The sequence below is a fragment of the Arachis ipaensis genome, chromosome B05 (genome assembly GCF_000816755.2).
Source record: "Arachis ipaensis cultivar K30076 chromosome B05, Araip1.1, whole genome shotgun sequence".
NCBI lineage: Eukaryota > Viridiplantae > Streptophyta > Magnoliopsida > Fabales > Fabaceae > Arachis > Arachis ipaensis.
The window spans coordinates 20,960,089-20,983,882 of NC_029789.2; the positions used below are offsets into that span (position 1 = coordinate 20,960,089).

At 33.2% G+C, this 23,794-nt stretch overlaps 2 protein-coding genes and 1 non-coding gene across 6 annotated transcripts; 2 read left to right on the top strand and 1 right to left on the bottom strand.

Moving 5' to 3' along the window:
• Positions 13,186-19,684, top strand: LOC107643296 (myosin-2 heavy chain). 3 transcript variants are annotated; one of them, XM_016346893.2, is made up of 17 exons: positions 13,186-13,622; positions 13,900-13,993; positions 14,101-14,209; positions 14,289-14,327; positions 14,699-14,782; positions 14,884-14,945; positions 15,348-15,450; positions 15,967-16,107; positions 16,356-16,424; positions 16,513-16,569; positions 16,685-16,945; positions 17,242-17,322; positions 17,456-17,566; positions 17,891-17,961; positions 18,426-18,647; positions 18,823-18,916; positions 19,084-19,684. In XM_016346893.2, exons 1-17 carry the CDS (start codon positions 13,565-13,567, stop codon positions 19,387-19,389), a joined length of 1,962 nt encoding a protein of 653 aa, XP_016202379.1. In that variant the 5' UTR covers positions 13,186-13,564; the 3' UTR covers positions 19,390-19,684. The 3 variants fall into 3 exon arrangements, with proteins under 3 accessions (XP_016202379.1, XP_016202380.1, XP_020978999.1); XM_016346894.2 differs by having other exon boundaries at positions 14,106-14,209; XM_021123340.1 differs by lacking the exons at positions 15,967-16,107; positions 16,356-16,424; positions 16,513-16,569.
• TRNAP-UGG lies at positions 20,177-20,248 on the top strand. The gene has a single exon. It is a non-coding gene; the product is annotated as a tRNA-Pro (tRNA).
• On the bottom strand, positions 20,737-23,185 carry LOC107643297 (adenylyl-sulfate kinase 3). Of its 2 annotated transcripts, none has more exons than XM_016346895.2 (7): positions 22,788-23,185; positions 22,510-22,653; positions 21,895-22,044; positions 21,668-21,786; positions 21,515-21,599; positions 21,367-21,413; positions 20,737-21,063 (listed from the first exon to the last, which is right to left on the bottom strand). In XM_016346895.2, the coding sequence occupies exons 1-7, from the start codon at positions 23,011-23,013 to the stop codon at positions 20,968-20,970; spliced, it is 867 nt and encodes a 288-aa protein (XP_016202381.1). In that variant the 5' UTR covers positions 23,014-23,185; the 3' UTR covers positions 20,737-20,967. The 2 variants fall into 2 exon arrangements, with proteins under 2 accessions (XP_016202381.1, XP_016202383.1); XM_016346897.2 differs by having other exon boundaries at positions 20,738-21,063; positions 21,367-21,424.

Below are 23,794 nucleotides of genomic sequence, written 5' to 3' on the forward strand. Positions count from 1 at the left end.
TCCTTCCTTATTATGTGATGTATGTGAAAAACATGTTTCCTATGCTTTAAAATTAATTATTTTAATTACCTTTATTTCCATTCGATGCCGTGATTAGTGTGTTGAGTAGTTTCAGATCTTCTAAGGCAGGAATGACTCAAAGGATGGAAAGGAAACATACAAAAATGGAAGGAAAGCACAAAACGGAGTCCTTGAAGAAACTAGCATCCACGCAATCACATGGACAACGCGATCGCATGCCAAGCGCGAAGAAGCGGCGACGCGGCCGCATGACTGACGCGACCGTGCGCCTTAAGCATAACACATATGACGCGGCCGCATGACTGACGCGACCGCGTGACAAGAAAAGTTCCGAATGACGCGACCGCGTGACCCACGCGGACGCGTGATAGAGGCCACGCACCAGAAATTGCAGAAAACGCTCATAGCAAATTCTGAAGCCCTTTTTGGCCCAAATCCAAGTCCAGAAGGCATAGGTCAGAGGTTATGAAGTGAGGGAATGCATCCATTCAAGGAGAGCTCGCCAATTTAGTTACTTTCCATGATTTAGATTTAGTTTGGAGAGAGGTTCTCTCCTCTCTCTTTAGGATTAGGATTTAGATTTAGGATTTTTATTCGCTTTCAAGATTATCTCTTTTGGTCAGGTTCAATATTCCTTTTATTTACTTTTGCAAGTTACTTTATGAATCCTTTCATGTTACAGATCACTCTTTTATTAATGTTATTTGAGGTATTTAAGTTTAATATTGATTTCTTTTATTTATGCTATTGTTGCTTTTACTCTGAAGACATTTTTATTCCAGTAGATTTACTTCCCCTTTTGGTTTTGGTTAAGAAATCAGTAACTCAGGAGTTGTCAAACTCAAACACGATTGATAATTGTTATCTTGTTAATTGAATTGAACTTCAATAATCCCAATCTTTTCTTAGGAAATAAATAGGATCTGAAGATCAAACCAATTAATCCCTTGACCTTCCTTTATATTAGTAAAGGCTAACAAAGTGGAATTAAGATTCAATTATTAGCATCATTGATAAGGATAGCCAAGATAGGACCTCTAATTTCTCATATCTTGCCAAAAGTTTGCTTTACAGTATTTATTTATTTTTAATTGCCATTTAAATTATTTGTCATATTTGTTCCTCATTCTTGAAACCTCAAATTTACAATCTCCATAACCAATAATAAGAACATACTTCCCTGCAGTTCCTTGAGAAGACAACCCGAGGTTTGAATACTTCGGTTATCAATTTTTAAGGGGTTTGTTACTTGTGACAACCAAAACGTTTGTACGAAGGGATTTTTGTTGGTTTAGAAACTATATCTACGACGCGACTGTTTTATTAAAATTCTTTACTGGCAAAAATCCTAACGTCAATGTTATATACATAATGTTATAGAAAAACAATTAGGATGAGTAATAAATGATTAGATAAGAACCAAATAGTAGAACATGCTAGCGTTAATAAAATTTATATTTAAAATATCCATTAGATAAACAACTAAACCAATATACATACATAGAATTAATAAAGACTTCCTAAAATAACATGGACTGAAATTAAATGCGAATACAATAACATAACATTAAACTGAATAATAACATTGCATAATTGCAAAATATTACTAACACGAAACCCAACCCACTAACTAAGCATCTATTGTACTTCAAAGACTTGATATATTAATTGACATGGTTGTCTCATCTATTGAGGAAACACTAAAATGCAACACATTTCCTTCTACCATTCTTTTGTGAGGAACACCTCGTTGGGCCTAATATCACACCATCCAAGTTTCATCCTTATCAAGTGTCCAGAGGGTTGAACAACATTGACAAAATCAAGTTTTTTGGGAAATTAATGCTCTTTTAGCAAACCTAGCAGGAAGTAACTGAAAATGAGCAACGAAGATTTAAAATTAGTGGTCAACTATAAAATCAGCCAAAGTAGTTTATTAGTGAATGTAAATTATTTAGATAAAGTAAAGAAACTAACCATTGCATAATGGTGGGCTCGATAAGGAGATATGACCTTAACTATTGAATAAACAATAGATGAACCATGTGAGGGAGGTGGTGGGATTGGGGAAATGATTAGGTGGACTCATATTATGCACAGGCATGCATTGATTGAATGAGTTAGATATCTCATTCCCAAGAGACATGGTAGAATCCTCCATAAAGAGAAGTATGGTTTTCAATACACTATGACACCTAGTCCTAAATAAATCATGAAAAGAGTTTAGTTGCCTCTCATTACAAAAAAAGAAAACATGAATAGAATCTTGATGGGATTGTGTTTGATTGAAAATGTAGTCAGTTCTGTCACACATGTCATTAAAAGATGAAGGAATTTGGGATGGGTTAACAACTTGTAATGTGTTAGGAATTTGTTGATAAAATTCTAATGGAACATGCCTATGATTATCAACGGGAATATCAGAGCTGGTGCTATCACCAAAAAAGGATACTTGATTAAAGGATGGAGTGTGAGTTTTGTAGGATGTGTCTCTAACTTGAACAGAGCTAACACAGGGATAATCATCAGAGATATCAATGACATGATCAGATCCTACAGTCAGTTTAACATCTAGAGACATCTTGAACGGAGGATATAAAAAATCCTTAATCTTCATGTTATGATCAAAGGCCTCCTTTATTATGAATTGGTTAGAGCCTACACATAAAATCTTAAGGCAACCGCCAAGTTTAAGGCCATAAAAGGAAGAAAAAATTACGATAATCATTAATAATAATTTCAGTGTAGGACCTTTCTCAATCAAAACTTCCAACTCGTTCCCAGCACAATCAGTGAAAATAAAGAAGATAACTCATCTTAAAATCTCCTGTAGAAAGTAACCAGAAGCTCACCCATGTCCTGTTAGCATAAATTAGCAACGAAGTGTAGTCATATAAGGGGTTGAACAAAAAAAGATCTGCATTGAATAAGACATAAACAAATTAATAAATTAGATAATATATTATGATCACACATTCTTACCATCTCAGATGATACCTCTAGGAAAAATGACCTCCCTTGAGTTATCTCAAAAGTAAGAGCCATCTGATGAGGAGAAGTGTAACACCCTACCACACAGAGCTTTACACCTAGGATGTAAGGCAGAGGTGGGGAGGCGCTACGACCTCTAAAAATAAAATACATACATATAATAGTAGAAAGAAAATAATAAACTAGGAGCCTTGAAAAATGGGTAAAACAAAATTCGTAAAATAAAAAGCGCAATGCTTAAGGAATAGGATTACTTGCGTGCTAAGAAACCTAATAGGAAATGATAAAGATAATAAAAAGAGTAAAGGAAAGCCAAGGAAACAGCATAACTAGCTCCTGACTCAGCCTGCGTAGCCAAGGCTGGCCGGAGAATATATATACATACATATACAGATATCCCAAAATACTCAAAACTCAAAATAAGGTCCTAGCTCTCCCTTAACCTCTATGAGGAACAAAATAAACAAGTTTCTTGGAGAGCAAGTTAAGTACAAAGGTACATATATATATATACAATCATAAAGTCCAAAATAACCCAGGGACTACTCCGCTTCAAGATCCAGACGCCTAGCGAAGAGCCTCTCGACCTGCATCTGAAAACAACAACACAGTATGGGATGAGAACCAGAGGTCCTCAGCATGGTAAAGGTGCCATGCGTATAATAAATAAGGTCCTGGGAATGCCAGAGGCAATCCTAGAACTCCATCGTACAATTGTAAAACTTAATTACTAAACAGAAGCTATAAATAGGGGTAGGTAAGCTAAACCTGCCTAAACTCACTCAATTTTAAACCTAACATAACACCAAACCATTTCACCCTTTCCTCCATCCTTCCGTCATCTATAATTCAGCAGAGACAAGCAACCAAGCAAGTTCACGCACAAGTAATAAGTAGATAGTGCAAGTAGCAAGTACAATAGGTAGCAGGAGGTATATATTCAATTAGGCAAACCCAGGAAATGCATAGCAATCAAAACAAACAAATGCACATGATGCATGCCTGTCCTACGGCTGATGAGGCTCATCTGTCGGTTATCTAGCCAACCCGATAAGTCCGAAAACCTTAGACTGTCCCCCGTTGCGCATCCCCAATAGTCTATGCATATATTTCACATTCATTTGTCATATAATCACTCAATGGGGCTATCCATACCGGGAATTTATACGTGCCCAGTCACCTTACGACGTAAGGCCAACAGAGTATCGAGATTCAACCTGGAACACGTGGTGGCAAGCCACGGTTCTTACCCAGGGAAACTCGTATCTCAGATATCATCATTCATAAGCCATTTCATTTTCATAATCAATATATAATCATTTTATCAAGCCATGGCATTAAACTTCCTTTAACATTCTCATCTTCTTTATAAAACTCCTTATTTTACCTCTTACTTCATCCTCAAATTATCTTATTTTCCTAGCTTCAACTAGCTACTGGTCTTAGTACCATACCTTAAGTCTAAAAGGGAGAAATGGAAGTTTAGAAGTGGGAAAATCTGGTTTAAAAGGTTAAAATCCAGTTTTGCAGCAAACAGGGGCCATGCGTATGCGTGGGTCATGCGTACGCGTGGAGCGAACAGCAAGTCACGCGTACGCGTGATCATGCGCATTAGCTTCTCACGCGCACACATGGCTTCTCGCGCATGCGTCGTTAAAATGCCACGCCACGCGTACGCGTGGGCCACGCGTATGCGTGGATGAACTTTTTCCAAAATTGGTAGAACACCAGGAAGCTGCTATAAACCAGATTTTAGCACCTGCGTCACAGTTTTATATACCAAATTTCCGTCATCCATAACTTTCTCTACAAAATTTCGTTTTTCATAAAATTGATATCGTTTAAAAGTTTACAAAACCATCTTTCATTTGAAACAAACCACAATTCCATCCAAAATTTGAGGAGTAAGTTATGGACTTCCAAAGTTCACTAAAATTCACTTTTTACCAATTTACTTCTAAACCTCATTTTCACCAATTTCAAGTTCCTTACCATCAAGACCTGCACATTACTAACACACCAAGCCTATTTCATTAACAACCACTTCCAATTTACCTTTCACTAATCCATCAAGCCTTAACCACCAATACATATCACATACATCACATATATAAACAACCCCTCATTTACATATATTAACTCTTCACATATACTAACCCTTCATCACATGTATCAACCCTTTATCAACATATATCAATTAAATTCCATTAACATATATCCACCCTTCATTAATGGATTCAAGAACACAAATTCAATACCAACAATTCATGCTCATAATTTCTAACACTAGCTCAATTTCAAGATCACACATTCAATAACTTCAACACCTCATAAATTTCAACACATGCTCATCCACAATTTATTCAACAACTTCACAAGACTAATCACTTAATGCAATTAACCAATTCAATTTAACCTATGGTTCTTCTAGCCTAAGTTTTCACAACACCTTAAATGTTAAACGTGCGAAACCTAAACCATACCTTGGCCAATCACTTTATTCAATCCAAGACAGGCTCACAAGCAAGAACACAGCCCCAACGCCCAAAGAAACCAGCCACAAACCAAGCTTCAATCACCCATAAGCCTTCAAATACTCACTTTTCACTTCCAACGCATATATATGGACTTAATACATACCTAATACACACATATATTACCAATTCAGATTTTACCTAATGATTAAAAATTAAATTTAAGATTAGGGTAACCTTACCGCTCCAACACGCGTAGCAGCTCAAACCCAGTAAGCTCCACAAGCTAATTCGAACCTAGAACATCAAAATTGGCAAAATCTCACCATAGGGTTTTTATTTCAAGAATAGAAAGGGGATGAAGATTCTGAAACAAAAATGGAGCTTACCGGTGAAATTGATCCGATAGAAATGTAGAGCTCGGCGCGCTGGGCGCGTGGCCGCGAACGGTGCAGCGATCGGAGCTCGGACGGAAGAGTTATGGTAGATCAAAGGTTGATGAGGGTTTGAGAGCTCTTCTTCCCTCCCCCAATCTGTTTGGTATCGTTGCATGAAATGGGGGAAGAAGGAGCTGCTGTTTCTTTTAAGTTATGGGTCCGGTTGGACCCACGGGCCCGATTTGGGCTCCAGTTCAACCGGTTCGGCCCTTTCGGTCCAATTTTGGACCAAATTTTCGAAATTGGTATCAAAATTTCCGTTTTGATGAGCTCTATCCTATTTTGATATTAGTTTTGTATTTTTAATTTTCCTATTTAAAATTTGATTTATTGACTAATTATTTACTAATTTTAGCGGGGTTTATAAGAAGAATAATAAATTATTATGTGAAAAGGAATACAACCTTTTGGAGTAGAAATACGAAAAATAATATAGCATTGGACAATTTATAAAAAATGGGACAAAGTAACAATCAGAAAAAACGTATAAAAAAATAAAATAAATAAGTTAAATAAATAAAACTAGCCAAATATAATCTCAAAATTTAAATTCAAATAAGAAATATCAAGGAAATCAAACTGAAGTTGGGAAGTTGATGAAATCGATAAGTATGTATGAATATCTAATGAAAACAAAGGCCCTGATTGGTTATAACTGAAACAATGATTGCTTTTCTAACTGCTGACGAAAAATAGCTAGATATATATAGTGGATGGGTTTCATGTGTAACTAAAAAGATATAGATATAGGTGGTAAAAGAAAGCGAACTACTGATAAAGGAAAATATAGTTTTCTCGGTATGTATGAATGTATGCATGATGGAATGAACATGAAATAGAGTATAATGAATACTGATTGAAACGAATCATGATGAAACTAGATGAATGTACATGTCGTGAACAGTTGCATCCCATCTATAGATTTTGACAACGTAAAATTCCACTAACTTAAAAATCCTTTATTAAAAGGATAATATTAGATATTAGATATTAGATTATATTATATTAGATTAGATTTATTGTGTCTTATAAAAAAATAAAAGTAATATTTCGTATATTTTATATTGTATTTTGTTCTATATTTATATATTACTTATGGGTCAGCAAAAATTTTCTAAAGAAAAAAATATAATGAAATATTGTGTGAATAAAAATAATTTAAAATTTTTTTCATCTAACAAGGAATTCTTAAGGAATAAAGATTAAAAACATTAAATTGTTCTTACAATAAAGAAAGGATAAATATTAGCCAATTTTTAATATTAAATCGTTTATCAATATTGAACTAAATAAAATAGTTTTAATAAAAAATAATTTTAATATGTCTATCTAATACTAAACTATTAATAGAGGGTTGTGAGGTAGTGGAAATCCAACGTGTCTTACAGGAGAGAGCTTGAGAGTTGGATTCATTATGGTGCTCCTTATGCGGTGTATTATCTGTGGTCTCTCATTTACTCATTTCTTCTCCATCAATATTTGGGATTTTGGGTTATGTATTAAGTAATATTAGCTTCAATGTCTTTAATGTGTTCTAATAACTCTCCCTTCAACTTCTCCGATCCCTTTAATGTCCTTCTGTTTTTTCATTCATTCTTTGCTACATACATTTATTTCCTCTAACAACTCTTTCTCTTCAACTCCTTCCTTTAATATCAAGTAAGATAAGAAGAACGAAAAATTTCAAATTTAAATTTTGAATAGAAAAAACAAGCATATTTATAACCCCTTCTTCCATTATTCATTATATTCTTTTGGTTGCTTCGCCTATTTTTTTTTTACAATCTATCATCATGATCACGGTGGTGACGGTGGAGAGCATGGTTACAGTTACGATTGCTACAACTGCAGTGGGATGGGTCACATGGCTTGGAATTGTAACCAATGAGGCATGTATGGCAGGGATGGTAAACGCAAATCTGCTACAACTATGGGGATTCTAGATAATTTGTAATGGACTGCCTAACAAGTTCTTTGAAAACAAGGTTTGATCACTTTCGATTTTCAGAAATTTTCAATTTCAAGGTTTTTCGTTTGATGTTTTTCAAATTTTTGTTCAGATCTACTATATTTTAATTTTTTTTATTTTTTAAATCGTTTTTTTTTTTGCTTCATCAAATTCTATAGTCTCAGTGAGGTGTTCAATTATGAAACTCTAAGACACAAAACCTTATCCATTCCGGGTAGTGATTCAAAATATCTTGATAAAGAGGACTTGAGAATTAGATATTTTATATTATTTTCTATACAATTAATTCATTTGTAGTCTCCCATTCAATTATTTATTTTTTTCAAGTGAATTTTACTTCTTATTTTTCATGACTTCTGACCATTTCTTCCTTCAATTAATTCTCTTTCATCACTGATTATTTTTCATCCATTCTCTGCTTCTATATTTATTTTCTCTTCACCTAACAAGTAACAAAAACTTAGAAATTTAAAATTTAAAATTTGAATGGCAACAAAAAAAGGTATATTTATAACCCCAACATTTATTGTTTAGTGGAATTGTATAGTTGTTTCTTCGCTTATTTTTTTTGAATCCATCATCATGGTGGCGGTGGCATTGCAATGAACGTTGAGGTAGGAGTTAGGTGGTGGATGAGATGGCGACCACTATGGTGGTGGAGCAGAATATAGAGGTGGTGGTTATCAATGTGGTGGTGGTGGATTTAAAGGAGAAAACAGTTGAATAGAATAGATCGGTGGCAAAAACTGAGCAGTGATAATTTAGAGCACATGTAGCAAGACTAGGAAAGCATAGAGCACATTAGCGACGTGTAAGGAGTAAAATAAAGGTATGTGATTCACAATCATTGTTTGGAACTTATTTATACAGCAGCATTGTTCATGAGCAATCCAACTTTTAAACTTTCCAGATAATATCGGGGCCTATTAAACATCCTGAGATCTCAAAGTGAAACTATGATGGATCTTGCACCGGACAGACAACAAGTGCAGATAGTGAAATATTCTTATAGTAAGAATTCTCAAACTAATATTTCTATTACTTTTGCTATATAATTGTATGGTCACATGCATAAAGGGTAATTTTAGTTTTTTAATTTGTCCAGTCCTCAAAAAATCTTCAAAGATCCTTTTTGGGGTGGTGATAATATGTTGGTAAGAGCTGTTATGTGCCTTATATCTCTAAGAAATGTGATGGCAATGACATGTTGACTGAATTTGTATTATTATGTTTGTGATTCTGCTTGATTGTGTATGCTATTTTTTTTTAAATTTAAATCTGCTTCATTTTTAGAATTGAGCAATGCTACCTAGCCTACAAATATTATCATTTCTGACTAGCAATAATTTGTACCTATATTTACAGATATTTTGCACATAACAAACATATAATTTGCATGTATGTTTACCAAGAGTAGTTTCATTATTCTAAGCATTGTATATGTTTAATTTTGCACATTTCTTTCCATACTTAATTTTGCACCTTCATTTTGATACTGATAAGATATAAACAGATGTGATTGGTCCTCTAATTACTAACGGAATCGTTTAATAGGAGCCTTAAGTTCTTCTAATTGCAATGAAAAGTTTCACTTAGAACCACCTAAAAGGAATAATACACGAAAATTCTTATGGAAGTTCCTCCTCACCAAATTCCTAAGTTTGCAGTTCACATCTTGAGATATTGATGACTTAATGGAACTATTAGTTATTGAACCACCTAAAAACTTAAAATACCCTGTCTCTCATATTATCTTTTGTTTACTACTACTAATAATAATTATAATAAATATAATTATGAGTAAATATTAAATAAATATTTATATTATTTGTATAAAATATATTTTAAGCATTCTAACTATTTTCTATTTATTGGGTTTTATGTATATGTTTTGTATTAAGACTTTTTCCTTTAACTCCCTGTCTTGCTATTCTTTTTGCATTTATTAGGTTATGCAATTTATAAATGAATTATGATATATTAACCAAGAGTAGTTTCATTATTCTAAGCATTTTATATGTTTAATTTTGCACATTTCTTTCCATACTTAATTTTGCACCTTCATTTTGATAGTGATAAGATACAAACAGATGTGATTGGTCCTCTAATTACTAACGGAATCGTTTAATAGGAGCCTTAAGTTCTTCTAATTGCAATGAAAAGTTTCACTTAGAACCACCTAAAAGGAATAATACACGAAAATTCTTATGGAAGTTCCTCCTCACCAAATTCCTAAGTTTGCAGTTCACATCTTGAGATATTGATGACTTAATGGAACTATTAGTTATTGAACCACCTAAAAACTTAAAATACCCTGTCTCTCATATTATCTTTTGTTTACTACTACTACTAATAATTATAATAAATATGATTATGAGTAAATATTAAATAAATATTTATATTATTTGTATAAAATATATTTTAAGCATTCTAACTATTTTCTATTTATTGAGTTTTATGTATATGTTTTGTATTAAGACTTTTTCCTTTAACTCCATGTCTTGCTATTCTTTGCAGTGTAGTTGCATTATTTTTGAATCTATTAAGTTATGCAATTTATAAATGAATTATGATATATTAAGCATTTTTTTGGTTTCTTTTTCTCCTATTAGGTAATTCAATAGTAGATGAAGCATTATATAATAATTTTAAAAGAGAGTCGCACTCTATTAAATACATGAATGATTAAAAATTTCAATAACTTTTATTACTTTTAGTATTTTTTTATCATCTTTTAGTTTATTGTTTCTAATGATTAAATTTTGAGAAACTATAGTTCTAAATATAAAAACCTAGGAAGCAGTCTCTAAATACATAAGAATAGTGAAAAATGATTACAACAACCACTTTTACAAAAGGTAATAATATAAGTGAGCAAAAACTTTCAAGGTGTGTTTCAAGGGAGTCATATATATTTTTTTTCATCCTGAATTATTTTAATTTTTCACTATTACGTATTCTTTGAGAAATTTTAATTAGTTTAAATATCAAATACCCAGTTATAATAATCTATTTTGTCAACTAATTTCTTTTAAAGAATGAAAGTGTGGTCTATTAACTTTAATATATAAAACATTTAGTCACTAAGAAAATATATATATAATGTTGATATAATGCTATAATGCATAATTAAAACTAATTTGTTAATTAGATTCAACTTAACTTACTTTTTTTAGTATAATCTGCCTATTAAATCATAAAAAAGATCATAAAAAAAAAGGAGACTATTTAATTTTGTTAGATCTATTAAATAATAAGATTTTAGACCTATAATATTTTAGTTACTTTTTTTAAATTATGCATGGTCTAATATATATATGTATCATCTATTGATATTTTTTTATTTGTAATATGAATGCAATTTATTTTTATTTAGGTACCTCACCTTCCATTACATAATTATATTTATTATCATGTATTTTTTATGGGCATTTGAGTCACCCAATTTTTATTACATGATTATGATATGTATTTAATATGTATTTTTTTGTTACTTTCGCACAATTATACAATATTGCTCTGTTCTCATTGCATGCAAAGCTTACTCAAATGCAATTTTATCCTTTGTTCTACTGTGATCTGGACCTTTCATCCTTCAATTTTTGCTATAACAGTTGTAGTGTAGCTGATAAGATTTGTCGTCTTACTTTTGTATTTATATTTTTACAAATAATAAACTAATGTGCTTGCTTAGACTATATGCTACACTCATTAGTTATCTATAGTTTCGACAAATAATAACTATAATGTTTTGCTTTCATGTCCATTACTTCTTTATTTGTTCCTCATATCATGTCTGAGAGTCTTCTTTTTTTTTAATTAAATTTTAATAGTCATGTTTACAACCATGGTTTATTTGAAATATTTAATTATTTAATATGTGAAAAATTTGTTGTTATTTTTTTTCATACTTTATTTTATTTTATTGGGTGTGGGTTATTGGGGATTGGACATTTATCTCTTTTTTTTTATGTTGGAGTTTTTTATTATGCCGTTGCTAAAATGAAAATTTGTTGCAGTGAGTTGATGAGTATTCAAGTTAAGCACATAGATGAAGTTCTTGCTTTACTGCATTCAATGAAGAGGTTGCTCAATCTGTCTATTGTTCCTGGCTTGACAATATAAAGAAGAAGAGTTGAACTTTGGCCTTTTGGAGAGATAAGAAAATGAAACTGTACAAATCAAAATATAAAAAGAAAAAAAAAAAAGAGAATTAAGATGTGAGTCCATCGTATGTCTCAAACTGAGGAGGTTAATCCCAACAATATAATAAAATTCATGTAAGAATTTGTCAATACATTGTCAAATAATAAGGGTGCTGAAGCTATAAAACTTACTCATTTAACAAATCTAATAGCAACATAATTTTTTCTCCTTATAGTATATCAGATTTTTTTTACTATATTTTTTACAATCTATATTATAATGTTAAAGTGAGTTGTCTCTTAAATGCTCCTTAAAAAAGGAGATGTAGGTATGTTCTGAACACCATTAGCAGAAAACAAAACATACCTATTCTAATAAATTATTAATTATGATTATGATGTGAAATTTTTTGCTTTATATTCTGCTACTACTACTTGATTTATCAAGCACATGAAGATGTTATGTAGAGACTCTAAATGGCGCATGATTTCGACAATTAGTTATTTTCATTTTGATTAAAAGTGTTTTAAGATTTTTCATTTTTGCTAGATATATTTGAATGTTTTTTATGTTCCAAGTGTTTGTATAAATGTAAAATTAAGCAAGATATATTAAGTATTTTCCGTAATTTGCACAAACAATACACTTGGAACACATAAAAGTAAGAATTCGTGTAATTATATAAATTAACATTAAATTTAATATCATATAATTATATAATATTTATAGCATTTTAAAAAAAAATGAGATGTAAACGTTCAAAATTTATTGGTGTTTTTAATGTTCATGGTTTATGTAAGTTAAACATGTATGATTTTTGAACTCATAAAATTATTCAAATACAAATAAATTATGTAGTATCTTTTTTACCTATCCATTTTTTTTATTTTTTAACTCATTGTATTATTCAATTATATTAATGTAGCATTGTATATTAGACATTTCAAAGGTAGAATGGGTTATTTTTTAGAAAATATATATAATGTTTAATAAATTAATTTTTTTGTATATATAACATTTAGTCAATAAAAAAATATAATATTTTCTATAATACATAATTAAAACTAAATAATTAATTACATTCAACTTGACTTACAAATTTTTCTTTTTAGTATAATCTGCTCATTGAATTATAAAAAAACCGTTTACAAACAATTAAGATCGCTGAACCAAAATAAAATCGTAGCGTAACGTAAGTATCTCCTGTGAAAATCAGAGTTCTGATCCTAAATTCCTAATTCCACATAGACACCAAAAAAGGAAAAAAGAATCCTAATTCCATAAAATTGGTGGGTGTTGTGACTTGTGAGAGAGGGGGCAGCGAGTGTCCAGTTCGATTCGGTTTCTTCTTTCGTTTCCTGGCTGCCAAACAAATCGTCAGTTCTCTACCGCGTATGCAGAGTTTCATGGATGGATTAGCAATTTGGTTGTTTCGATTTGTTTTTCGGGGTTTAACTTTTTGCTGCTCTTCCTCCCTCGTCTCTTGCAATTTGGTTTAATAGTGATTCATCGTTTATTCTTTCGGAATGGCTGAGAGTGCAACGGACGAGTCCTTGTTGGCTCGGATCCAACAACTGGAACAGGGTATGTACGTCAACTTTCTTTTATTTTCTCTGTGCTATTGGACTTAACTTTGATTAGCTATTGTACTATTCATTCCGAATTTTCAAAAAATCATAGGAACGGGTTGTTCTTATAACCACACCATATCATGCCCCTAATTCCTCACTGATTGCAACCCCGAAACAAGCCTCCTTTGTTTCATACCAAGCATATAGTAAATAACAATTCAGAAATTCTTTTTATGGATGGCTCTTTGTTAAAGTTATAAGATGTGCTTAACGAGTATATGTTTTTGCAGAGCGTGATGAATTACGCAAAGATATTGAACAGTTATGCATGCAGCAAGCTGGGCCTGGGTACCTTGCTGTGGCTACTCGAATGCATTTCCAAAGGTATCCATTCATTTTCCTTGTCCATTACGAAAGCTATGTACAATAAGTATCTATTATGTTAAGGTAATCAACGATTACCCATTATATTGAAATTCATGCCCAATTAGGACAGCTGGATTGGAGCAGGAGATTGAGAGTTTGAAAAAGAAGGTGGCTGCTTGTACACGAGACAATCTAAATCTGCAAGAGGAGCTTTCAGAGGCTTATAGAATTAAAGTGGGTTATTGAACCTTTTGTTTCTGTCGCTTAAATAATTCTTTCTATCTTGTTTACTTACTTACTTTACTGTATTCAGAGTCAACTGGCAGATCTACACAATGCCGAGGTTTCCAAGGTTCCTATTCTTTCTCTCCATCCCTTTACTTGCATACTCTTCTTATTATTCTTTCTAAACAGATATTGCATTACGGATCTGTTTTCCTGCTTCGGCAACTTGATGAAAGTTTTTGGTCACATACAGACATTGGTGTAATGGTTTTCCATTTGTTCATATAAAATGGTTATACTTGAATGTCTAATTTTACGATGACTTATGGCAAGCACACAATGGAAAGAGTTCTTAATCCAATTTATAAATTGCCGCACAAGTGCTAGAGTTTATCGAAAGAATTAAATGCTTTTGTGTTGTCAACTTTATCGATTTTGTACATATTTTGACCTACAATGTACATGAGCAGTAACATGGTTCACTGATTATATCTCCAGAATATGGAAGCAGAGAAGCAGGTTAAATTTTTCCAGGGTTGTGTAGCTGCTGCTTTTGCTGAAAGGGATCAAGCAATTATTGAGGTATGGCAATTTTCATTAGAAAAAGTATCAGCTTCACTCTTCTATGTTCTTTGCACTATGGTGGTTATGGATATTCTAAACATTCAATGTGCTAATAACAGGCTGAAAAGGCCAAGGAAAAGGAGGAGATAATGTCACAACAAATAAATGGCATTCATCAAAGGTATTTTGAATCTTTGATCCCTTTAAATTTAATGAGAACGGGAAGCTGATGGTGATTAAACATGTAGCTAATATCAAATTCAAAAGTCAAAACCAAAAAAAAGAAAGATAAAGGAGAACTTGGTGTAGAGCATTATCTTTTACTGGGTATTGAACTATCTGTTGGTGGATATCTTCAATTCTTTAGCCTATCATGGTTTATGGGAGTAATTGATAGAGGTCAAGAATGAAATGTGTTGTTATGGTAACTTTTGAAGCAATATTGGAAACGTGAAACTTGTTGCTCATTATATGATTGCCTATACCACTGCTCCCTGTGGTTATGTTTTTATATATGTAGGACTTGGCTTACCCCAAATATATATACTTTTTTCATAACTTCATGCAATCTTCTTTTATACAGGATAGAGGAGCTCACCTCCGATTGTGTTAAACTGAAAGAGTTTAATGATGCTCTGCAGATTGATCTATCAAAGCAGATTGAGCTGAGTGTAAATTTCAAGATGGTAATATTTCCTCTCCCCTTTTTCCTTCTCTATATCTTTGTTTAATTTCCTGTTATGATAATTTTATAGGTTTCCTGATATTTTCAAGATTCAGCACGTAATAGTTGAAAAGCTGGGCTGTTCTGCACATTTCTTCTCTATTGCTTTATTATGCAAGAAATAAAAAAAATGATTTGTTTCAGCATCTAACTGATTTAAGAATACACGAGTGAAATATTCTCACTGGTTAGCTGTGCTATATCTTTATTGGCATAAAGCATATTTTGGAGGATGCTGGTTACAGAGTGTCAAGGTTACTTGAAAAGATTTACTCCCTCTCTCCCCCCCCCAAACAAACGCACACACAAAAAAAGGAAATACTTAATAATTAATATCTTTGTTTGCTGTGTGATTGCATTTATATGCTTTAATTCTTATGCATTCAGCTGGCTAGTGATTTTTTGTACTCCATGTTGATTGTCTATGGCAGGCTCCATTTTTATTGACTTTTTCTTTATACTTGTTTTGCCCTTACAGGTAGTTAATAAGTTTGTTCAGATCAGACAAGGTTCTCTGGAAGAATTTGAAGATACAAGTTGGGATGATAAATGTGCATGCCTTTTGCATGATCCTGATGCATTGTGGAGTTTTAATGATGCTTCCACCTCTAAATACATTGTAAGATTTTGGAGCCCTGGTATTCTATTCCCTTGAAAATTCTGTTTCCTAGCTTATGCTGGTCATTCATATGGTGTCCAATATGGAAGTAACAATATATGACATGCTATAACTCTAGACTTAGCTTCTGTTAGTGACAGATGATTTTTATTGCATGTTTGGGATGCTTAACCTAACAAAATGGACTTGTATTTTTTTAATGAGATCCAATATTCTATACATGGTGTTAATAACTCTTTCTCAGACAGAGTGCATTAGAAGAACAGCTGGAGACATTGAGGAATTCTGTAGATCGTCTTCAAAATAAACTAAGGGTGGTATGATCTAGCTTACTTTTGTCATGTTTGCTATGTTAACCCTATTTTTCAATAGCCAGTTATTCTTTTCCTGTTTTGGATGCTTTAGGGCTTGGAAATTGAAAATCATTTGAAGAAGAGAGTAACTATACTGGAAAAGAAACAAGTGAGTACTTTTAAAACTCAAAGGGAATTAATCGTTTAATCTATTCTATTTTGGCTTCTTTTTTTTTCTTTCCTTACCTGTTTGGTTATTTTGCATTCCAACGAGTAATTTGCAGAATTCGATGGACAAAGTGGTTGATAATGGCATAGCAGACCTAAAGCATCATCACTCTCAGTATAAGGAGCATATTATGAATTTACTGAATGATGGGGAATCAAGTATTAAATCCATAATCAATGTGATTGATGAAAGAGTCAGGAGTTTTGATCAGAGTACTGTGCCATATTTGATCCCCCAAAGAGATGGACAACTAGAAGATCATGAATGTCGAGATGTGCATATAAGCCCTCAAACTAAACCAGTATCATCATCTAAGGTTTGAATCTGCAATGCTGAGACTATTGTATTCCTTTCTCAAAGGGACTTATCATTTTTGCCGATAGCAAACTTACCCTTAAAGTTAAGCTGTTTGATAGAGTTACTCCCGATGGTATAACAACAAAAATGGTCTTCCCTATAGAAAGTTATCCAATGTTATGGTAACACTGGGACCCAACGTAAATGTATTAACCTGGTCTAGAGTGGAGCCTCACTTTATTCAATTGATTTATGTTGACTGATATGAAGTGTAATCCTTGGTATTCATTAATATAATTGATCACTCTATTGCAGAGTGATCCTAGCTTGGTGGAACTGGAAGCTGGTGGAAAAGGTGATAGATTTGATGCTCTAGCAGTTGCTTTACAAGAAAAGGTCTTTACACCATCTGATCATATACTTTTATTCTCCATTTATTTAGTTTTTAATAGCTTTTTCGCTGACAAAAGTATATGTGCTTTTGATATATGGTAATTTAGCATTCTAATATTCACTATGCTATATTCAGGTTGCTGCATTATTGCTCTTATCACAACAGGAGGAAAGACATCTATTGGAGAGAAATATGAATGCAGCCCTTCAACAGAAGATTGAAGAACTTCAGAGAAATTTGGTGCAGGTTATTATAAGTCACCTCTCTGCTTCGAACACTTGGAACATTTAGGTGCTAGTAGATTTTGATGCTAGCAGAGTTTAGAAAAGGACTTGAGGTTTTGAGACAGCTCGATATTTGTTTAATACCTTATTTTCGTTTTTTTTGTTCTCTATTATTATCTTGTAACTTTTTTTCTTCAATAATGCATGTGCCTCCGAATTGTGAATTAATGATTCATAATTTGAAGAGCTACATGTGCAGGGATCCTTGCTTTTATCTATTGTTTCCAGATATGATTTTCTAATCTGTAAGGTTTTTATTTTATTTTATTTTATTTTTTTAATTCAGGTTACCAATGAAAAGGTGAAAGCTCTTGTGGAATTTGCACAACTAAAGCAGGAGCATCAGTTACTGATAGAGTATGATTGCTTTCATATGATGGTTATGGAATCATATTTTTTCATTTTTATATTATTAGTGGCTGCTGTTTATTTTTGTTATTCTGTAGTGAAATTTTTCCCCTGGAAGCATCTTTATCTTTGTTAATCAACCGAAAAGCATTCATTGAAAACAGCGGTATCTTTATAATAGTGTTGTGTATTTTGAAGGATAAACCTGCATTAAGCTGTTTCAGAGTGTTGTTTTCAACTGTTTTCTGAACAATTATATTTTCTAGATTTTGATTTGATTGCCACAACTGAATAACATGTGAAAATTGAAAAGCATTCTGGAAAATAGTTTGCTAGTTTTCTGGGGACAAAATAATGCGAACATGTACCATCAGAAAACTGAGTCTGAACCTCTCTGTTTTATGAAATAAGTGAGATGTTTCTCTTCCTTAAATATTGCATGATTATCAAAATATGCTGTAATTCTTGTCTAGGAAACTGGATCAGGAGACTAAACACGGAAAAGCCATGGTTAGCATTGGAGAAAGCAAGCTTATTACTCATGAAAGAGATGGAAGTTTAAAAAACTTACTGAAGAAAACATATCTAAGTCGATGGATTGGCCCACTTGATAAGAGCGGCAATGAAGTCAACAGTAATCCAAATAATGAAGGAAAATTCCTTAATAAGAGATCCACCAGTATGGATTTTGCAAGGTAAGTGTTTTATTGGTAGTCAGTTAATCTGAATTTATTGCATCAATAGATGATTTTGGAGGGTAATTTAAGCATATCTCTAATCTAATTGACTTGCATGAAGCTACCACTATGACAAATAGTGATTGTTTTCAGACTTCTGTCTATTTATATGGTAACATGTCTTGTCCATCAGAATGAAGATTGAAATTGCTACATTTAAGGAAAGCATGGAAAGCTTGGAGTGTTTAACTTCATCAATTCATAGGCTTCGTCTCTCTCTTTTCAAGGTATAAAAATATTTCGTTCCGTAAGTGCTAAAACTTCTATATTTGAAAGAATCAAAGCATAAAAGGGAGGTTTCCCCTCTTGACGTATCAATTTTGTCATGCTTAGTTTTGAAACTCAACATCTGAAACATATTAATATGGGTTGCTTGCTTGATATGGCAAACTAGACCAAGGAATCTGTTGCCTGTGAAGATGTAGTTTCTAATATCTCCGAAGTCCTCAATGAAATTATCAATGAAGCAAAACTTGTAAAGACTGCACTTGGGAGCTCCTTACCCATCAGTTGGTCAGGGGAAGGAGATGCTGGTTACACGGGAGATAATGGGGGCAGTGGCACGCCGCATCAGGAATGCAGTGATGAGAAGATAGATACTGTTTCTGCGGCGGGGCTTGAGATGGTAGAACTTTTGATATTTGCTGCTCAGATATTGAGAGATCGCGCAAACCAACATAACATGGCTGTTGATAGTTGAAATTGAAGTAGTATGATGCCTTCCGTGTTTTCTACTATTACTGACGTCTTGGTTTGTATAAAGCTGCAAATTGGGGATTCCATCTGACCAGGGTGATATGTGTAATAGAATGTTTGTACCTATTACCCAATTTGTTGAAATATCTCGAGTGCTTTAATCTGCATTTCTTGTTGCCATTTGATTAATTCAGTGTGTAATCTATTACAGTATTAGTTCAATTATCTTCGTGTTATATAATTTTCTGCAACCAGACATTTTGTCTCTGGTCCTCAAGGATGACGATTAAAAGAGAGCATTTTGTGAAGAATCAAGATATCCCGCTCCAGTTGAAACTGAAAACGAAGCAAACGAAGGATAAAAATTACCATCGAGAAAGAGTAATTTACACATTTATTCTGTAATTTTCGAAAGATATTGAAATAGTTGCCGGCTTGTAAAGTGCTTATATTCGGAAATTGAATTAAAATACATAATTTCTTTTGTATAAATCTATGGGGAAGAGAATACAGATGAAGGAAAGGAAAAAATAGATCAGTGTGTATTCTATTTTTTGTTATCTTTTTAGGATATTTGAATGGGAGTTTGGTTGAATAATATTTGTTTATTTAATACTAGTTTATGTTAAAAGGTTTTTCTTACAACTGTTTTAAAGACATTAATTAAGAATATTACCCAAAAAAAATCTTAGAAAATACAAAGTAAATATTAATTATTTTAATTGTTATAATTCTCTTATCAAATGATTTATATAGGTATATAATATTAAACATGAAAGTTCTTATAGCGCGGGCATTTGGTCTAGTGGTATGATTCTCGCTTTGGGTGCGAGAGGTCCCGAGTTCGATTCTCGGAATGCCCCTTTATTTTTATCGCACTTACTAATTTTAAACGGACCTTTCGTCGATTAGATCTTCGGAACCATGTAACTCATCAGTCATCAGTGATCACCGAATATCAAGCAAGAAAGGCGCACTTTAACAGCCTGGTTTCATTTTAATATTTTTCCATGTCACTTTTCGCCTTTATAGTGTTTAGATATTATATTATTAAATCACCAGCCACCAACCACCGCATGGTTCCATGTGTGCACTTTAGACGAAAGAAGTTTCTCATATTTGGCACTTCTATTAAGTTCACGTACCTGATAACAATTAGAATTAATTCATACTTAGCATGTCCAAGAACAAAGTAAAGATACCGTTGAGTCTAATGTCTTAACTTCAGATTAACCAACAGAAATTTCAATTATCATACGTACAACAGAACAGGCAAAGAACCGTATAGCTATTTAGGAATACATATCATAACACCGTTACAGAAAAAAAAAAAAAAGATATTTACAAAAGGGGTTGTAGGCTTGTAGGTATAGAAATTAGAAAGTATAAATCCATCAAATTTCATACTATATTTACAATAATAAACTACAGGCTTAAACTCTTGAGAGAGAGGAGACAAAGTAGATGGTAGCATTAGGTAATTGATCACTTCAACGCTGCAGGAGCTGGTGTTTAAGAAACTAAAGAAAGTATATAGTCAAAATTTCGGTGGCTGAAGAATGAAGATAGGAGCACCGCCATATTATGCATGTAGGTACCCTTTGTTCTCCAAGTATACGACTATTTTTTCTGCCATCTCAACAGGGGAAGCGCATGGCTCTCCATGTTTCAGCACTATCTGATCATTTCAAAAGAGAGAAAGCTAAATATATTTTTCCAATATTATTCTTTGTGATAACAGAAGATACAAGCTTGAAGGAAGAAACCAGTCAAATTCAGGAATATAAACGGTGAAATAAAAGGTGCAGGCTTGAAATGCATAACTAGCACAAGTTTCTTTAGCAATAAAGGCATGCTAAGGGCTACTCACCTAAAAAATGCAACAAAATTTCTAAACTGGACCACTTGTGATAGGAATGTCAATCTACATACATCCCAACAAGTCAATCAACAATATTCTATTAAAGTTCAGGACACATACCTCAGAATGAATCGGTGTCTCGTAAGGATCGTCAATCCCTGTAAAGCCTGGAGACACTCTAGTAGTCATAGTCATAATAATATATGGACGACATGTAAAGAAAGAAGCAAAAGTGAAGAATGGAATAAAAAAGGCTGTGCAAGACTACCTTTGATCTTGCCAGCACGCGCAAGCTTGTAAAGGCCCTTGGGGTCTCTTGCTTCGCAAACATGTAATGGCACATCCATGAAAACCTGTAATAATGTGAAATCTCAGTTAAGTAAGTAATCTAGGAAAAAGAGCAGTCACAATAATGAATTACCTCAATAAAATCTCCATTTGGCAACATTGATCGGCAGGCATCTCGATCTCTTCTATACGGAGAAATCAAGCTTGCAATGCAAATAACTCCAGCATCTGCAAATAGCTTTGCTACCTCACCTGGATGGAAAAATCAAGTTGTGTTGTTGATATTTATTTTAAGTAGAGCTTTCAAAACTTGCATGACAATCAAATAGCATTCAAGTGATTCCGTACAACAAAACTCACCAATTCTCCTGATATTCTCTGCACGGTCTTGAGCTTTAAATCCAAGGTCTTTGTTCAAGCCATGCCGAATGTTGTCCCCATCAAGAACATAAGTCAACTTGCCCCTCTGATGCAAGATTCGACTCAAAGCACAAGCTATGGTGCTTTTCCCTGTAAATTGTGTAATTACAAAATGAATAATGCTAGGTAACTAACTTTTTTCGACTAACATTAGCCAACTTTTTAAAATTTATTGTATTTATCTTGACTTCTAAATCATAAACCCTTAATCCTACACCCTAATTTATAAACACTAAATACTAAGGTTTAATTTGGTAAGATTTTTACTTTTCAAAAGTGCCTTATAAAAATTAACTTTTAAAAATTAACTTTTTAAAATGCTTTCAAAAACATCTTAACTTTTAAAAACTGCAAAAATAAACACATTAACTTTTTTATTTACGAAAAGCAAAATGAGGTACTTGTGAAAACCCTCTTGAAAGAAACTTTACCAAACCAACTTATACTTTTTCTAGATTTATGAGTTATGTTGTATGTTTATATAATTTGTAAAAAAAAAGGGAAAAAAAAAACGAAAGAAAAGTGAGAAAAATGAAGAGGAAGAGAGCCACTAACCAGAGCCACTAAGACCAGTGATCCATATGACACATCCTTTTTGATGGAGTAACCTGTGCCTATCATCTTTTTGGACGGAACAGCTGTGCCATTGAATATTTGTAGAGTTTCCAATTGTAGATAAATGCTTCAGGTTCGTTGTCCCTGATTGAGAACCGCGTCAGGAAACTACATAGCCAACTAAACTGAAACTTGCTCAACCAGCAAGTCATAATGAGAGAGAGAGAGAGAGAGAGAGAGAGAGAGAGAGAGAGAGAATGAAGGGAACGGAAGGTTACCGGATCCGGTGGCATTGCCATTGGAGTTGGAGAGAGTGAGGTCGTGAGCGCCATTGAGGCGCAGCTGATTGGAGCTGTCGGAGGCTTTGATTTGGAGGGATCTGAGGCTGATGAGAGAGCGGTTGAGCTTTAAGAACCCTAGCTTGGGAATATGCGACGTCGTTTGAAGCCGAAGAAGAGGGAAAACGCTTTCTGCCCCCACAGTTGCTGTTCCAGTGCCAGTCATTTCCGCTTTGAATCAAAACTCCCCCCACAATGAGATGATTCTTCTCTTGTTATTTAATTAGAGAAGAAAAAAGAAGAGCATCCCTCAAAGTAATGATAATGAATTAATAATATAATTAAGGAGAAGGGAAAAGACGAATGAGGAAATATAAGTTAGTAATTAACAACGGTAATGGAGGTTTTTGGGAATCAAATTTGGTGGTCGCTGCTCATTCATAATCATGCCATTGCTGCAACAAAACCAAACACCCTCACAAAGACGCAAACTACATACGTTGGCTTTATGTAGCCGCGACGACGATCACACATTATCACTCCTGCCCGCAGGCCTCAAGCACGTGTCTTTTTTTTCTTTTTCTTTTCCTTTTTTTTTATTTGGGTTTAAACAGGATCACAAACTAACTATGGTGACTTACACGAACTCGACGTGATACGGAAATTTAATTTTTGAGAAAAATTCAAAATAGTCCCTCACAATTACCTCGAAAGAGAATGAGGCTCTTGAACAAAAAAAAATCTAATCCGGTCCCTAACAATTACCTCGAAAGAACAACGAGGCTCCTATGCAAAAAAAAAAGGCAATGTTGGTTTTTTTAGCATGTTGACTAATTAGTCCCAAAAAAAAATATCAGGGTCGGATTGGGTGTTTTTTTTCTTGGGAGCTTCGTTGTCCTTGTGGCTCATGGTCGTACTTATCCCATTTATACATTAAACGAGATAAGTTTAGATAGCGACTATAAATGAAAGTTATTCACAACGTCTCTAACCCCATATTTCTCTCA

What these genes read in the sequence shown, in the direction of transcription:
- LOC107643296 (XM_016346893.2), top strand. Translation starts at nt 13,565, where the DNA reads ATGGCTGAGAGTGCAACGGACGAGTCCTTGTTGGCTCGGATCCAACAA. An exon ending in CAGAGGCTTATAGAATTAAA is followed by an intron (nt 14,210 to 14,288) that starts GTGGGTTATTGA and finishes TACTGTATTCAG; the next exon opens with AGTCAACTGGCAGATCTACA. An exon ending in GGGATCAAGCAATTATTGAG is followed by an intron (nt 14,783 to 14,883) that starts GTATGGCAATTT and finishes TGCTAATAACAG; the next exon opens with GCTGAAAAGGCCAAGGAAAA.
- LOC107643297 (XM_016346895.2), bottom strand. Translation starts at nt 23,013, where the DNA reads ATGACTGGCACTGGAACAGCAACTGTGGGGGCAGAAAGCGTTTTCCCT. An exon ending in AGAGAATATCAGGAGAATTG is followed by an intron (nt 21,787 to 21,894) that starts GTGAGTTTTGTT and finishes TTTTCCATCCAG; the next exon opens with GTGAGGTAGCAAAGCTATTT. An exon ending in GCGTGCTGGCAAGATCAAAG is followed by an intron (nt 21,414 to 21,514) that starts GTAGTCTTGCAC and finishes GAGTGTCTCCAG; the next exon opens with GCTTTACAGGGATTGACGAT.